The 18,668-nt window shown below is 30.2% G+C and overlaps 1 protein-coding gene across 3 annotated transcripts; it reads left to right on the top strand.

Moving 5' to 3' along the window:
• Positions 1-8,677: 8,677 nt before the first annotated feature.
• Positions 8,678-13,159, top strand: LOC11444410 (GDP-fucose transporter 1). Of its 3 annotated transcripts, XM_039833533.1 has the most exons (3): positions 8,678-9,986; positions 10,167-10,234; positions 10,705-10,902. In XM_039833533.1, exons 1-2 carry the CDS (start codon positions 8,969-8,971, stop codon positions 10,217-10,219), a joined length of 1,071 nt encoding a protein of 356 aa, XP_039689467.1. In that variant the 5' UTR covers positions 8,678-8,968; the 3' UTR covers positions 10,220-10,234; positions 10,705-10,902. The 3 variants fall into 3 exon arrangements, with proteins under 3 accessions (XP_039689467.1, XP_003609221.3, XP_013458069.1); XM_003609173.4 differs by lacking the exons at positions 10,167-10,234; positions 10,705-10,902 and adding an exon at positions 12,935-13,159 and having other exon boundaries at positions 8,679-9,986; XM_013602615.3 differs by lacking the exon at positions 10,167-10,234 and having other exon boundaries at positions 8,679-9,986.
• Positions 13,160-18,668: the final 5,509 nt, after the last annotated feature.

Here is an 18,668-nt window from a genome sequence, read left to right as displayed (position 1 = left end):
CATAATACATTTACATTAGCATAATGCTTTTTATAACAAACTATTAAATGCAAGAAGATTGAGGGTGAATGAGGGTAATGTGATTAAGTAATAAAAGGAGAGTTTGAACTACCATATTGCAAATTCGAGCTAGAGCATGATGACATACTAACCAAACCTTTGAAATTGAAATTTTTTAGGAATTGAGAAAAATGTCAAATGTAGTTGGTGATAATTTAGTATTTAACTGATGTGGTACATATACAACTGTATAAATACTTGGTGTATGAATAAAAATGAACAAGGGATATGCTTCGAAAGTAACAAGGTGCATCAATAAAAATGAATGTTACAACAACCAAAGTCAGCAAAATGAACCAGACAATAAGGCATATATGGCATATGAAGATCTTGTTGTGATGTTGATCGTTACGACAAATTTAGATTAGAAAACTCTAAGACATAATTATGGTTGTTATAACCAAGTGACAAGTAGTACAAAGAATTGTTGGTCAATTATGACGAGAGTAAGAATAGCAAATTCATATTTACTTTCAAGTTTCAATTAAACAATTCTAGTTGATGATTTGTCTATATTTTCAAAATGAGGTGTGTGAGTGTTGTTGATTCTTTCATATTTAATTTGTTGACTATTTGAAAGATACATGGATGACTATTCCCACATGAAAGTTAGCGTTGCATGGACATTGAGTGATGTTAGCGTTGCATGGACATTGAGTGATGCATCATGGAGAATAAAATGACACAAATATATTTTTTCTTAATGTACTAACTTCTAAACTTATATTTTCATCTTAGGTGGTCTTTTATGTTTAGTATTAGGGTTGAGTTTTCCCATTCAAAGCTGAAAAGATGTTTCAACGTAGTAGATGTTGTGAGACTTTGAATACCATGTTAAAGTTACAAATTGGCAATACCAATTCACTACGTCATAATAATAGTAGTAACAACCATGCATGTGTAGCAAAAACATAATCCAGGCAAGGTTTACAATACATTCCAGAAAAATATTAGAGTTGGCAAGGTAGGTGTGTAAGTAAAGTATCACGTGTTGTTACTCAATCAGGACAACCCATTGATTATCTTGTGCTTGTAAATTGGCAAATTATAAGATGAATGATATTTCAATGTCACTGAAAATAGTTCATGTGCATTGGAGTAAATTAAGGATGAAGGATCTTATAGAAGATGAAGAGAATGAAATAAGGAATCAGAGTTTGGAGGACTCATTGCTGAAATTAATGTAGTGTTAAAATTGTGAATGACGCTTAATTTTTTGGAAAAAGAACGTTGAAGATAGTTTCGTGAAATTGCATTTCTAGATACAATGCCAATGTGTCCATCACTTGATAGATTTTTGGCAAGTGTATCAAATACTATCGAAGTAGATAAAATTGAAGAGCACCCAAGAAGGGTAATAAGACGAGAATACTCCTCTTCTCCCCGCAAGTTTCGCTCGCACCCAACTGAAATACCTAAACTGCACTACGTTAGTTAACTAACGCAAGTGTAAAAATTTGTGTAAGTTAAAGTCATGTAGCGTGAGTTAAGTCATGCATAGTGACCTAACTAACTTTTTTTAATTTATTTACTATATTCAAATTATTTTATTTACTTTATTATAATTTATTTGTTCATTTTATTCTAATTTATTTATATTCTAAATTATTTGTTCACTTTGTTCTAATTTATTTATTTACTTTATTCAAATTAAGTTATTTACGTTATTCTAAATTATTTATTTGCTTTATTCTAATTTATTTATGCACTTAAAATAAATATTTATTCTAATTTATTCATTAAATAAATACAAATATAAACAAAAAAAATGAACTAAATTAATATTTATTTGGATTTATTCATTAAATACAAAATCAGAAAATAAAAGCAAATATAAATAAAAAGAAATGAACAAAAATTAATACATATAACAGCATCTCATTTTATTAATAGAATTCATACAATAATTGATACATTTATTCGAATTCACTAAATAATCTACTTATTTTCTTTTTACCCTCTTGGGGTAAATAGCGATCGGTCATGGGGTAAATAGTGAACAACCTTCTTGGAGAAAATACATCATCAACCCTTGGGATAAATTTAAATCTGGTTCTTTTTATACCCCAAGAAGATTCTTTTTATCCACGGTAAAAAGTTTTTGGGTAAAAAGAAGCAAATTTAATTTTATCTCAAGGGCTGATCACTTCCTCCAAGTTGGCTACTCACCATTTACCTCAAAATTGACCACCATTTACCACAAGTGACTAGAGATTATTGAAGAAAAAAAAGAAGAGAAGAGAGGGAGAGAACGTGATATGGTGTGAGGAAATATTGAAGTATGGAGGGGTATTTATAAGTGGAAATGGTAGTGTAGGTTATAACCACCATAAATGTGGTCAAAAAAACGTGTAAAGGTTACAAAAAAAAATGTGTAGATTGAGTGTTGAAAACCTGACCACCGTCCAAAAAACGTCTCTTCATGAGCTCAGGCCCAGTGGTGTGTGATTTAAGTCACGAAGAACTTATAAGGTGCATTAGTTAAGTCATGTTGCGTGACTTAACTAACGTAGGGGTATAACTGGAAATCATGTTGGGCGCGAGCAAAATATGCTGGGAGAAGAACATAATTCATAAGACGAAAGGATACTTATATTTTGATCATGTGCATCCAATACATTATTCTCTCGGTGTTTATTTAAAGAGCAATGATATTTGAACAACCATTTGGTACAACCTATTTGACAACCTTCCTTTTCTCTCTTTTCATTGGTCAAAAACAATGGAGAGAGAAAAAGAAAAGGAGATAGTAAGAATATAATGTGAGTATGAGAGAGAAAGTTGTCTAAAAGTTGTCACAAAGTGGATGTACAAATATCATTTCTCTTATTTAAAGGTTTATCTATGTAACTCTCTCCATTGCAACGTTCAACTAAAAATTATTTTAGACTATCTCTAATAGGAGTGTCTTAAACTTTTAACCCTATTGAGGAGAATTAGGGTGTAACCAGTTAAAATCAAATTTTATTAAAGTCTAATAGGTACCCATTTGGAGAAAGAAAATAGATAAAAGTTGATTTTAACTGGTTACACCCTTAAAACATCTGGTTATACCCAATTTTTTAACTAGTTAAACCCTAAACCCTACCACAATGAAAACATTGAAAAATATTCAAGGGTATTTTTGTCTAATCAGGGTGTAACTAGAAAAATTCATAAAAGTTGGTTCCACCATTTTAAATTCATGCGATTTTTGTTCTCTTTAATTTTTTTAAATACATACATTAAATTATATATTAGTGAGACTTATTTAAGAACTCATTTTAATTTATTACAATTGGAGTCATTGTGTTCCGAATAAATTTTTTCAATAAAAAATTGTAAATAAATAATGTGTACATGTATGGTTCATTTAAAAACTCTTTAATTTACCACTATTGTTGTGGAGCTCCTTTCTCTAGTATAAACCAAGTCAATTTGAATTTGGATTGATTTTATAGTTAATAACTTAATATAATATAATTTCATTTTCTCGAAAAATATTTATCGATTGGGATCAATTTTCATGCACGTAATACCGTTATTTTACGAGTTCATTACAACTAACTACCATATAGATATATCTAGCCTTCAAAAGTTTTGTATCAAGTGGAAGGAATTCAACACCCATTCTGCTGATGTACTTGTAATATGATTCATGACTATTACACATGAACAACGATAGCATTAAATGTAATCGTATTAAAAAAACATAGAAAAAATATATTATTATAAGGAAGGTTTTTTTTTTTTTTTTGACAAAATAAGGACGGTTTTATAATCACCTTACCTTTGGATTATATAATTCAAATCCAGGAAAAACACATTTCATATTATATAATTCGGACTAAGTTTTTTTTTTTTTTTTTTTTTTTTGCAAAAAAAACGGATTACCAGTCTAGAGGAGAGGGCTCGAAATAGAGAAATAAACATTTCAGATTTCTTAGTCCCGAGCAATTTTCCTAGTGTTATTAGACTAATAGATAATTGTGGTGCTCAATACTTGACTACATATAGGCTCTAAATGAGACTAGATTTATAAACGCATTTCTTTAGAAAATTTTACCTTACACGTATACACTTATATTTGTCTTGAACTTCCTATTTTGCCTTCATGTAGGATGTAGTATATACAAACCGGATACCTTCTCGTGAATTTTACGGTTTGCAAAAGTGTCCGGATTTTTTTCTTTTAATGTTTTCCGGTTTTTAAAATAGTTTCTGAACACTCATGACTCATGAGATGTTTTCTGGTTTGAAACTGTTAGCGGCCAACATTTGGGTGAGATTTAATCCCACATCCAATATAGGATTTTTAAAAAGAGTTTATAAAGAGGAGACAATCCTCACCGTATAAGCCAACGACAATATTATCTTCTTGTTTAACTTAATGTAGTAGTAGAAGATGGTTGTGAAGTGAAGAACGAAAGTCTTGAAGCTGCACAACATGCACTCTTTGTCATATAAGCCACTCAAAGATGCTACCATGCGTTTTTTATTTGTTAACCCTTTCTTAATTGTTACTCAATTACCAGATTTTTTCGTTCTTTAGTAACTACCCTGCTCATAATTCTCAATTGCTCTAGTGGGTAACTATCAAATAGGCGGTGGAGAGAGAAAGAGAAATTTCCACTTCAATTGTGTTTTTTCTCCAAAAAAAAAAAAAAAAAAAAAAAGGTAATTTCTACGGCACACTCAACAAAATTGAATGCATCGGTACACCTACGTATTAAATTAATAGTTTAATAAGTTATTTTTTAGAAAAAAATATATTTTCTATCAGTTATAATTATAATAATTATATTTTGTCCGCAAATCAAAATTCAATGTTTTTTTATTTTTATTATTCATAATATAGTGAATATTGATTATTTTTTCGATAAAATTTTAAAAAAATTGTATGATTCTTAAAAAGAATGAAATGGTGTTTTTTCTTATGAAATAATATTTTCTAAAATATAAAAGTCAACAAATATCTCTTTATTACATAAAAATAATCATTAACGTATTGATTTATGAAATAGGTGTACCGGTACATCTTAGTTTAAAGGTGTACCGTAAAAACTCCCCAAAAAAAATCATACAAGTGTGAGTTTTCTTTACCGTGAACATTTTTTTTTATCATTTCGTATTTCATTTTTTTATCATTTCGTATTTCATAAAAGAATGAGATTATTTTAAGAGTTTTTCTACTTGCATCCTAGTTAATCATGGTTGCACCCCAAAATGATAAGATTACCCTTTCATAAAATTTGATTTTCAAAAAGCATATTCCTTCTTTTTTGGTTACACCCCAAAACCCTTCTTCCAAAACCATAATTCTCCAATCGATCGATTGTGTTCTGCGAAGATTTTCAAAACCATACTTTTTCACGTCCATTCATGATTTCAAAGAAAATTCGAAGCAAATCAGGTTAGCAAGTGTTGTTCTTCAATCGATTGTGTTTTTCTTGTTATGGGTTCTCAGTTCTGATTTTGTGTTTTCCTTGTTCTGCGATTCACAGTTCTGCGATTTTGTAAAATCAGTTTAAGTAGGTTCATGTAAACTCAGTTTAAGTAGGTTCATGTAAACTCAGTTTAAGTAGGTTCATGTAAACTTAGTTTAAGTAGGTTCATGTTAACTCAATTTAAGTAAGTTCATGTAAACTCAGTTTAAGTAGGTTCATGTAAACTTAGTTTACATGAACCTACTTAAACTGAACATGAACCTACTTAAACTGAGTTTACATGAACCTACTTAAACTGAATTTAAGTTAACCTTGCCAATGTAAATTAAAACCGTAATCGTACAGTGCATCATTGCAGTTGAAGGAAAAAAATTGAAACTAGCAAATAGAAGAAGAAATTCACTTACTTATATCCAATTGAGTATGGATGAAAAATATTTTGATTCACTCTTTAATTTTCATGGAGATTGATATTGAACATCAAATTGTTTGATCGATCGCTTTGTGAGGTGAAAGAGGGTGAAACTCACTGACAATGAATAAAATTAGGGTTTTAAGAAAATTTATATAAAAGGGCAATTTTGATATTATAAAAAAATTTAAGAAAATTTGGGTGTAACCAGAAAAACATGGAGTGTAAATAGAAAAACTCTTATTTTAATGATCACCAATTTATTTTCAAAGATTTTAGAAATTGCGAGTGATATATAGAAAATATTTACATTTTTGTAGGGAAAAACATTAGAATTTTAAATTTATATTTATGGGTCATACTAACGTGTGTCTTAAACACATTAACATATGTCTTGGATACATGCTAAAATTTCTATAAAAAACATGTGTTTATTGGGAAAAATTAAGTTTTAATCTATGATGAAATAAACTAGCACATTTTCCGATGCAAAATTTATATCTTTGATACATTAACATATGCATCAACAAATTCATGGTTTATAAGCATCATATTAATCCTTTAAAAAAAATATCATATTTTACATTTGATCGTAAAAACATATTTTGTATTCATTATCATGAGTGACAAAAATATAAAAATTCCTTACAATAGTTTTTAAATTTTTACATTTATTTTGCTGACAATTTTAGTAAATAAATTTACTTATTATAATTTTAAATGATAGAAAAAAGTCTTTATTTAAAAAAAACTATTAATTTAAAGAACATATACATCCATAGGTGTTGATTATGTATGTAGTGCAAAAACCGTCACCAAAAATAATCGAGAAAGGTTTTTTTGTTGTTACGGTTCTCGTACAAAAGGGACCATAATAATATTTAGTTTAATTGATATGTAAATTAAGTCTAGCAATTGATCAGAAATTTTTTTTTAAGTATAACAAAAAGTTATTTTTTATTAAAAATCGAACCTATGTTCTCTCGAATAATTTAATTTAAAGAAGTAATTAATCATTTGACCGTAATCGTTTCCTTATCGTTTCGTTATTGAGAAAGAAGGTCTTTTTTGAAGAAAAATGAGAAAGAAGGCTAGATGTTGAACATATAAATCCTTCATGTATTTTACTTTTTTTTTTTTGGTAGATTCATGTATTTTACTTTTTTTTTTTCCTTTCAATAAACAATCACTTCACAGTTGTTTAATTAATGAATTTTTTTTGTCAAGTAGTCTAGTGATTAGAGCTTACATATTTTAAATATGGAGAAGTGGGGTGTCCGGAGTTCGAAGTCGCCTTGCATATATTATACATTTGTCCCTATCAAATGAGCTAAACTCACGGGGACTTAATTTTTTCTTTTTAATCACATGATTATTTATGTTTTTGACAAATAATATCACATAATTAATTAATTAATTGATCTCATCTTTTTCAATTTGATTTTTATGAATGTTCATTGAACATTGTTGTTGACACATTTGGTTTGGCTAAGAAACATATGTAAAAGACAAAAATGTCCCTCAACAGTTAACTACCAAATTATAAAACCGGTTGCACCACTTTGAGTTACGCGATCACCACAAGCACTTATGTTTCATGGCGGGACTTCCTAGATGCAGTCATGCTTTTATGCAAGGTATTTGGTATTCTTGCATTTGGGTTATTTGGAAGAATCGGAACAAATGCATTTTTCAAAATGAGCCTTTCGATTCTCACGGTTTACTTGACAATGTTAAGCGTTATTCATTTTTTTGGATGAAAGCAAAATTTAAATCTTGTAGTTTTAACTGGTATGATTGGTGGACTCACCCGCTTCTTTGTATGAGGGTCCTTCTTTGAATTATTGTAATTTGTGGTAGGGTGGTGCATGTGTTTGGGCACTTTGTACTTGTAAATATTTTCCGGTATTCCACTCTTTGTTCGCCTTGTGCATGGTGTTATAGCCGGCGTTATTAATATATATCATTTTAGCTTGTGCAAAAAAAAAAAAATCGGCTGCAGTTAACTACCGAGGAACTTCGGCAGTTAATTGCCGAGGAAACTTCAAATCTGTTTTTATTTTTTATTTTTACAAAAACCATAAATTGTCATTATTAATATTTATTGATTTTAAATGTTTCAATCATTATTTTGGTATGTTACAAACAATTGCAGTATTATACTTATGCATATATATCTTAATAAGAATATCATTTAAATCTTGACCAAAAAACTAAAGAGCATTTAAGTCCTCAAAAAATATTTCAATGAGTGTAAAAATTAAGCATTTGAATATTGTTTTGCAAATTACTTAAATAAAATAAAATCGTTGTGCACAATTATTTTAATGTAAAAATATAACAACATACTATACCTTAAGTAAAAATCGTCGTGCACAATTATTTTAACGATTTTTTATTTTTATTTAAGTAATGTTCAAAACAATATTCAAATATTTAATTTTTACACTGATTTAAATGCTATTCTTATATATTATATATATGCATAAGTATAATACTACAATTGTTTAAAACGTACCAAAATAATGATTGAAACATTCAAAATCATTAAATATTAGTAACGACAATTTATGGTTTTTGTAAAAAAAAAAAAAAAAATTTAAAATTTTCTCGACAGTTAACTGCCGATGTTTTCCTCGATAACTAATTACAACCGATTCAATAATTTGGAATTGTCGAAAAAACTATTTTCGTCTTTTAGATATATTTCTCAACAAAACTAAACGTGTGAACAACAATTTTTCATCTCCTTTTTCCTCTGAGCAGTAATTAAACAGCAGTAATTGTTTTTGAAAGACGATTCTGAGCAATAATGAATTGAGGAGAAAGGAGGAAATAATTGTCCTCTTTCCTCTTTCATTTTCCTGTACTCCCTCTGCTCCCAATTCACATCTACACTGACATCACAATCTCCTCCTCACATCTCCAATCAGTGTCGGTGATCTACTTATTATTTTCAAACAAAATCAAACCCCATTCATATCCCCATTATTCTAATCCCAATTTTCCATATATATCATTACACCCACACTCTTTTACACCATCACCCACATTTCTTTGAAACCAGAAAATGTCATCAACAACGTTGAAACAACAACACTATGCCACAAGTGGCTTAGTAATCGGTTACGCACTCTGTTCAAGCTTATTAGCAATCATAAACAAATACGCTATAACTCAATTCAACTATCCAGGTCTTTTAACAGCGTTACAATATCTTACTTCTTCACTCGGTGTTTACCTTTTAGGTAAATTAGGTTTTCTTCATCACGATCCTTTCACTATTCCAATCGCCAAGAAATTCTTCCCTGCAGCACTCGTTTTCTTCTTGGCAATCTTCACCAACACCAATCTCCTTCGTCACGCTAACGTTGATACGTTCATTGTTTTCAGATCTCTTACCCCTCTTCTTGTTGCTCTCGCTGATACTGCGTTTCGCGGTCAACCCTCTCCGTCTAATTTTACCTTTTTGTCCTTGGTTGTTATTCTTGCTGGTGCTGTTGGTTATGTTGCTACTGATTCGGGTTTTACACTGACGGCTTATTCCTGGGCTTTTGCTTATTTGGTTACCATTACTACTGAGATGGTTTATATTAAGCATATGGTTATGAGTCTTGGATTGAATACTTGGGGTTTTGTGCTTTATAATAATGTATTGTCATTGATGATTGCTCCTGTTTTTTGGTTTTTGACTGGTGAGAATTTTGAGGTTTTTACTGCGTTGAGATCAAGTTCGGGGAGTTTGTTCGATGTGAACGCGTTTTTGGCGGTTTCGTTGTCTTGTGTGTTTGGTTTGTTGATTAGTTTCTTTGGATTTGCTGCTAGAAAAGCTGTTTCTGCTACGGCGTTTACTGTTACTGGGGTTGTCAATAAGTTTTTGACTGTGGCTATTAATGTGACAATTTGGGATAAGCATGCTAGTCCTGCTGGTTTGGTTTGTTTGCTTTTTACGATTATTGGGGGTGTTCTTTATCAGCAATCGGTGACTGGAAGTGGTTCCCAACAAGCGGTCGTGGTGACTAAGCAGTCTGATGTTGAAAGTAGTCTTGTTGGTGATGGTGATTCTGAAGTTGAAAGTGAAGGAAAGGGTAAACATGCTTCTCTATGATGAGTATTTTGTATTATTGTTTATTTCTAGTTAGTATTTGACTCTGTTAAAAGTGCAATGCACTATGAATGTTGTCTTATCTCAACAACAGTAGGAAATTTTATTTAATATGAGGTATTTTTTTCATAGTGATATGAAATCTAGTGTCTTGAATTTAAAGGTATTAGAAACAAGTGGTGTGTGTTGTGTTTCACTAGAAATCTAGTATCTTGAATCTTGAATTTGCAGGTATTAGAAACTAGTGTTGTGTGTTGTGTTTGAGTAGGGAATATGCTCTCTGTTGTATATAGGCAAGGGTAAGTGTGAAACTTGTTTTAGCTCAAGCAAGTCACGAGGGAAGTGTGAGTATGAGTATGGCCCAATTCCAAGATGTGTGGAATTATATTGTTCAGTCATATTGGAAATCCAATGGACTCAACTACTTGGCAGACACATTTGAAATAGCATCTAGGAATGAAAAATATTGGTTTTGGAGGGTAACATCAACAATAACATAACATTCTGAAAGAAAGAAGAGATAGTAAAAATCAATTAGTGTCTTGAAAAGTTGGAAAAATTGCATTTCTAAGCTATCTACACTCATTATATAATAATCGCCGTATTTTAGCTACTGTTCTTATCTTGAAGCTTCTAGTTACTATTAGCTTGCTTGACATTGCTCCTTTTGCTAATTTTTTTTTTCCTTATCTTTGTTATAGTTTGATGCACAACATGCTTTGTTTACAACAATCCAGAATGTGAGCCTGCTTTGTTTGTGTAATGTAGCTACTTTTAGCAATTTCCTTTCTCTTTATTGTAAGTTTTGGCATTCCATTGAGTACTTTTGTTTGAAGAATGACAATGTTTTAATTACATGATCAGCTTGATTTAGACAAATAAATTGGTTCAATTAGAAATATGTTGTTCAAGTTGTTGTTTGCTTAACAGAATTAAATCAATTTCATATTCAGTTTGTTTTCATTCTACTGAATATTTTTGTTGGCAGAATGTTGTTTCTTTAAAGTTTAGTTGCAAGCACTACAACCATATGATGACATACCATTATAAAGTTAACTTCATTATTGTGTTGGTTGGTTCAATTCTCGACCACTTTGTTTTGGAGGGTAAACAATAACATAGCATTTTTAAAAGAAAGAAGAGATAGTAAAAAATCAATTAGTGTTTTGAAAAGTTGGAACAATTTCATTTCTAAGCTATTGTCACCTCCTAAATTTGCTTTGGATCTGTTTTATGTTTTCGGTCTCTTGCCTGATGTCATTTTATTGTAAATTTTACTGGCGAGCTATTATTCGCTTTTTAACTTCTGAAGAGACCTTGTCTATGTTGCTTTTTTGTGCTTCCCACTGTTAATTTATTGCTCATGTTGATGTGTTTTTCCATGTCCAAAGGAAATTCTGTTGTTGCAATTTGCTGTCAAGAAAGTTATTTTGATTTAGTCTTGGTGTTCAGTAGAAGTTTAGAGCATAATAATGCCTTAATTTACCAAACATTTTGTTTATCCGTTGCAAGCTGGCCGCGCATATGCTATTGTTATCTTGTAGAATTGAATCCTAATTAGAAATTGGCCTGCATGTGTAGGATGATACCTTTTTGATGGGTCACTTGACTATTTAGTACATCAAAAGGAAAATTGTTATCAATTGTTCTTTTCAATGAGTTTTGCTATTGTTATCAGATTTTGTTAGCCTACGTTCTTCTTCGTAGAGTAATAGTCGTGCCTAACGATTAGTAGAGAACTGGTGAAATGAACTATAGTAGTAAAAAGATGGTACCTGTTACTGGGATTTCATACCATTTTAGGATCTCTCACCATATAATAACCAAATAATCACACGATATTGAATGCTTCAGGGTTCATCCATTGGTGTATATGAAGTACTTCCAAGAGAATTAAGTTGCCGGATTCTTCGCGTTATTTATTTAGTATTATTATTTATTTTATTTTATAAAAAGATGACAGTTGATTCAACTATTTTATGTATTGGTCAAGGCACCAGGCTCCATGGCTAAAATATATTAGTCCAACTGATTATGTTCTAGTGACAATCAGACCGATTATGTGATGATTTTCAGTTACAGTTTACATCAATTTTTATGCTAAAGACCGATTATGTGATGATTTTCAGTTACAGTTTACATCGATTTTTTTAACTTTGGATTACATTTTTTAGTGTCCTGTTTCATAAATTCCTGAACTGTCCCTGTTTGGATATAACTCTTTAAAGAAGCATATTTGATGTTGAGCTTTTGCTAGTGTTTTATCAACGGAGGAATTGCATAATTTTCAATGTGAAGAGAATGAAGGACAAGGCATGGAAATAATATGAAAAAGTGAATTTTAAATGAATAGCAAAAAGCTAGGATTAAGGACTACTCATTTTGCCTTTAATGTAGGAATTACTTTTCAAATTATTCAACATTTTTTATATAGTCACCAATTTGAGAGGCAATCCAACCCATAAAAAACACATTTGTTATTAGAAAATTGTTGTTCACACTTCAATGTATGCTAAGAAACACCAGTATTTTATGAAAATAACCCCTTGGTAGTTAACTACCGATGAACTAAATCGGCGGTAGTTAACTACCGATGTGGTTATTTTTCATCGGCAGTTAATTGCCGCGGAGCTTCAAACCTGAAATTTTCCATCATAATAAGCGGAGCTAGCTGGGCAGAGTGTGCTTGTTGCAGCTGGAGCTGGGGATACAAACATATGCGGGGGTATAATTCAGTTGTACTGGGATAATATTCTGGGCAGATGTGTTGATTTCAATACACAAGTTCGGCAATCAGAATTAAATGAATGTCGATTAAATGATCTATCTTTTTTATTAGCTTTTTTTTATCGGAACTTGATCATTCCTGTAAAATTAGTTATTTTTTATGTTTCTCATGAATGTTAATGAGAGATAATGCTGATAATGCAGATTGTTGAAGTTGTGCTGCGTCAAGGTCTTGTTCATCCCATCACATGTGAAGTAACCATTTTTTAGTTATTCCTGTAAACTTATTTTTTATTTTATTTTTTTATTTTTTTGGTCAAGTGGAGTAACCATTTTTATCCGGCCAAGCACATACTTCTAAATTTAAAGACCTATACAAGGTTAAAACAATGATCTTTATGCAACCAATGAAATGTAACGGTTTGGAGATATTATGTCCAAGTACCTTATGAATGGCGTCAAGCTCATCATATTGCCAAACCTGGTAGAATATTGTCCTTCACTTACCCATCTCTGTAAACATCGTTATTTAGCTCCAACTTCTTTTGCAATTCTTAAATGCCCAGAATAGATCACTCCTGCTTGCAAAATATTATCCTAAGAGCTGCAGTAGCACAAATTTTACAATCCAAATAGGCATACTGATGTTAATGATTGAAGGTAATAAATGCAAAATGGTAATGCTTATAGATAATACCAACATTTGAATAGATCTTCAATATTTGAATACAACCTGAATAACATTAGTCATAATAGATAGAACACAGGACAAACTGTGAGATATAGGAATTTGGAAATGCTTACAACAACAACAACAACAACAACAACAACAACAACGGATGGACAAGTATCCTCTCCGGATTCAGGACGAGACAGATCAGCGCCAAAAGTTATATAGTGTGGAATGTCACTAACCACTGATATCCTGCAATTTAGAGCATCCAAAAGTAAGGTGTTCCCTTCTGATCCCATCTAAAATTATATTGCTTTTATATAACAAAAAATGAAGATTAAGTGAAAAGTGGAAATATAGAAGTGATAATTCTTAAGTAGCAAGAAACCAAGGTGATACTTTGGATTGTAAAGATTAATAGATCATTTAAAATTCATAATACAAACCTTGATATTAATTGATCTCTAGTGCTATATTTGACAAATATTGTCTATTAATCTTGAATACGTATTAGATCTTCTCGGCCCTAAATTTGTTTCACAATTTTTTTTTAGATCACTTGAAGGAAGAATTTGTTTCTTCAGCGCAACGAGAAAATGTGAGATAAAATATGACAAGAGAAATGTTCTGCAAAATATAATGGAACATTCCTGACTAAATTCCTTGAAAGTATATAGTAAAAGAAGTTGGGAAAGTGACGTGGTGTCCTATATAAATAATAGTCAAGTAAATAACGCGATGTATTATAGTTCGTACTTATAGCATGATATCAACAAATAAAAAAGTTGTTAGGTGTAACCAAAACTTAAAACTACTCCTAATATCGATGCATAAGATTTAAAATGGCCAAGGATTTGATTAATCAATAGTAGTGCACGTTAAGGATGACAAGTTTGGTGATTGCAAATGTCTAGGTACATATTTATAGCTTTCTTAGTATGATAGCATGAGTAATCAATAACTATAATCCCATCCAGATGCTCTTGGTAATGGTCTATGAAGGTGAGACTCTTTACCTTTGATCATTGTGTTGAAGCACTCTTCTCCTAAATAAATTAGCTTTAGTTGGAATAGGTTGAGAACAGGGACGAATCCAGAAACGTATGAGAAGGGGGTTGAAAAGATTTTAATTCACAATATATTTGTGTAGATAAACGAAAAATTGAAAGAAAATGAAAAAGTGTTTAATGTTTGTAATTCAACGAATGTTTAAGCCCCACAACATCTAAATTAAAGTTCGAATTCCGATCGAATTGAGATACTTACATTTAATAATGTTCGACATGTTTTAAATAAAATTTTATTCGGTGAAATAAACTTATTGAAAACCAAAAAAATAAAGAAAAATAGAAAGAAAAAAAAAAGGTATCAAAGTGAAAACCTAAAACTTGCTCAATTTTTTATGGAAATTTTTTAATAATAAATATTGCATAACAATTAAATAAATAATAATGACATTGTATATCAGTTGCATACAACGGAAAATTATTGGCGAGTGGAGTTTACATGTACTCCCTCAATCCCAAATTGTAAAAAAAAAAAATCAAATCACACTTATTAAAAAAAATTTTAAATATAAGAATTTAGAATCAATTCACAACGAGATTAAATATTGCAATATACTATATATTTAGCGGTATTTAAGTTGTTTATTATTTTAGATAATTTCATATCAACAAAATTGAAGATAAGAGTCACGGGGTGGCGAGGATGACGTTGTGGACCTCATCAAAGATTAGTTAAAATGGTATAAGAATTAAGATTAAGGAACTAAATACGTTTTATAATCGACAAGATCATTCAATGTATTGAGTATTCTCTACTGGACTATGATTTTTGTGCTAAGATATGACTATCTGCCTTCAATTATTTACACCTGGTAGGAATTTTGTCACCTCCTAAATTTGCTTTGGATACGTTTTATGTATTTAGTCTCTTGTTCAATGTCATTTTATTGTAAATTTTACTGGCAAGCTGTATTATTAGGTTTTTAACTTCCAAAGAGGACCTTGCCTGTGTTGCTTTTGTGTGCTTCTCATTCCATATGTAGTCTTCAATAATGTATATTGAGTATTTCCAAAAGAATTAAGTTCTAGGATGCTTCATGTTGTTTATTTTATAAGATTTTTTTTTTCATCAAGTAATTTAGTGGTTATAAATTTACCTTTAAGATAATAAGTGGAATTTGAACCTCACATTTACATATCAAAATATCCATATTAACTGAGATATGCTCACATGAACTTTAAAAATGATTGTAATGCAATTATTTTATGTATTGATCAAGTTACCAACTCCATTGCTAAATAAGTAAATTTATTAGTCCAACCAATGTTTTTTTTTATCAAGTATTCAAGTAGTTAAAATGTTAATTTTATTTTGTAAGATGAATAAGTGGAGAATATAGAGTTTGAATCTCGGCACTACCAACTAGGTTATACATTGTCTTCTAGTTACACTAAGAACGATTATACTATAATTTTCGGTTAGAGTTTATATCGGGTTTTATAACATTGGATATAACTCTTTAACGAAGAAGGATTTTTTTTTTTTTAGCAAACAAAAAAGGATATTATGATGATGAGCTTTTAACTATTATTTTTATCACCGGGGGATTTGCATGATTTCCGATGTGAAGAGAGAAAATAAATCATGGGATATTAAAAAGTTAATTTTAAATGAAAAGCAAAAGGCTCGTATTTTTTTAGAAGAGGATTAAAGACTTCTATTTCCCCCAAAATCTACGAATGATGCATCATATTATTCAACATTTTTGTTCTAGTTGCTAATTTGAGAGGCAATATAACCTCTCATAAAAACAGATGTTCCTCCATAATTAGGTATATGATAGTAAGACTTATTGCTGTGTAGTGATTAGACAAACGTACACCTGAAAGCATATTATTAGAAAGAAGAAAAAAATGATATTACATTTTAATATATGTATTTTTGTGTGCGTGCTTAGTCAGTATAAATTTGATCTTCTTCTTTTTTTTTTTTTAAAAAAAAACTAAAATTCGGCCTTAAGGTATGATCATGCAAGACTTGCTCTCTCATAATAGATAAAAACGTTCTAAGTTGTAAGGATAATTTAGAATGTCTTATAATGGTCAAAGACTCTCATTAAATCAAAGGTTCTAAGTTGTATAAATATCCTGGCGTGTTTATCAAAAGTCAAAGACATCAAAGATTTATCATTAAAGTTTTTTCAACGAACTTTCATTAATGTTGGTTAACAAACTTTGTTATTTGGGTCAAGTAATCTCTAGTAGTCTCAAATTTAAACTCTGACCAATGTACGGTGCAATTAATCTCTCTACCAACAACTATACTTGGAGGGATCATTTTGATGTCAATCAAAACAACTTTAAATAAATATAAAATGAAAGTAATAAATGTATACACATTCATTTTTTATTTTTTTTGGATAGATAGACGAAATGGCAAAACCATTATAAATTCACACACATAAGTGGAGGTACCGGGGTTCGAACCCCGGTCATGACATCCGGCCTAACAATTTTGGCATTTTCTGGATAATGTAAACACATTCATTATTCAACAATGAACACACGCATGGAGGGTTATTTATTTATATGTATTTATTATTCTAAACTCATACGCATTGGATTATGCTTCTCTATTTTAGTTTTTTGATTTTTTTGATTTTTGCCAAAAAAATAATGTAAGAGTAAGGTTTAAGAAATGCAATGCTTCATTGGTGCCGAAATGTAAGTAAAAATGGATTAAAGAAAAATGATCCATAACTGAAGTAAAATTTAGACTAAATAGATCATTTTCCTTTAATATATTTTTGCTTATGTAGTGAGTAGACTTTAAACATCATCTCATATGAGCTCTCATGCTTGGTACAAGTCATCGTATAATCAATAATAATCTCTCCTTTCCTCAATTTAGAACAAAAAAATCTCAAACTCAAACATCCGTAATCTAAAATTTACTTTTTCAATCACCGGGTAAGCATTTATCAAATTCAAAAATAACACATTGAAGTTGATTTTCCTAAGCACATGGTGAGAGCTTGAAACAGTCGAAAAGCTTCTCCATATCCATGGCAGCTACTTGATGTGGTCCAGCTCATTTTTTTACTGGATACAATATTGTAAGTTGGTCAACTTAATTAGTGTATAGATGTAGTTGGTCAACTTGATTTTAGTTTAGGGTTGATGAAATTAGATCAAACAAATTCAAGCTCAGATAATCGTCTAGATGTACAAAAATGAATTCATGTCTTTTAATTTTTGTGCAAGAAGTTAAGTGTTGCATCTATTTTTTGTCAAAAAAAAGTACGTCATAAAGAACTGTTATGGTGGTCTTCCAAAACAAAGTCACATGGTTCATAGTTTGCTTCAGGTACATGTTTGAGTACACGGTTTGCTACTCTTAAGAAATTCGATACATGAGGGTATACGTAGTCGGTAAGATTGAGTTCGTGATGCATTTAATTAGTAAACTGAATAGCAAAATAATAATTATTATTTTTTTACAAACAAAATAATATAACTTAAAAATATAGAATAAACAATGAAAATATTAATACTATCAATTAAAATAATAAAATTTAACTTTTACAAAAATTTAGAGATATATAGTAGTCTCACGTTATAGATGATTTGTTTCACTTTATCAGACGAATGATGTGATTCTATTTGCACATGTTAAAAAGTTTAAAAAAGAAAGCTTGCATTAAAACTTGTACATTTAATATTAAATATGTATTTCTTTAATAGATAATTGTTGACTTTCAATAAAAATAATACTAATTCATTTTTAGTTGTTCTAACATATATGCAATATTAACTATTTTAGATAAACCCATAAAATTATATCGACATAATAAAATTGATTTGGCACATACACCAATTTAAAAACATAAATTGAGCTCCTCCAAATTCTACTATGTGAGATGTTCTGACTACTTGTCTTAAAACCTTGACTTGAAACCAGTGTTGTCAAAAGGAAAACACAATTAATATATTCACGTACGTGTTTCTACTACTAGTAATTTCGTTGTCCTCTTTCTTTTTCTTTTTTGGGCGAAAGTGCATGAATATATATATACTTTTAATTTGGTTTTTTCTATTTAAGCTAAATTATAGGCCAGTCTAGTATATATTCGGACATTTAAAAATGTATAATGCTTGATATCACGAAAACTTTCATCCCGAATGCTTCGTGACTGCACAATACAAGCTGCCTTTTTTTTTCCACCAAATCTGGAATTTAGGTGATTGAGCAGTTTAG

The sequence above is a fragment of the Medicago truncatula genome, chromosome 4, assembly GCF_003473485.1.
Source record: "Medicago truncatula cultivar Jemalong A17 chromosome 4, MtrunA17r5.0-ANR, whole genome shotgun sequence".
Lineage (NCBI taxonomy): Eukaryota > Viridiplantae > Streptophyta > Magnoliopsida > Fabales > Fabaceae > Medicago > Medicago truncatula.
Note: the sequence above shows the minus strand (reverse complement) of the source record. Positions and strands in the feature narration are given on the sequence as shown.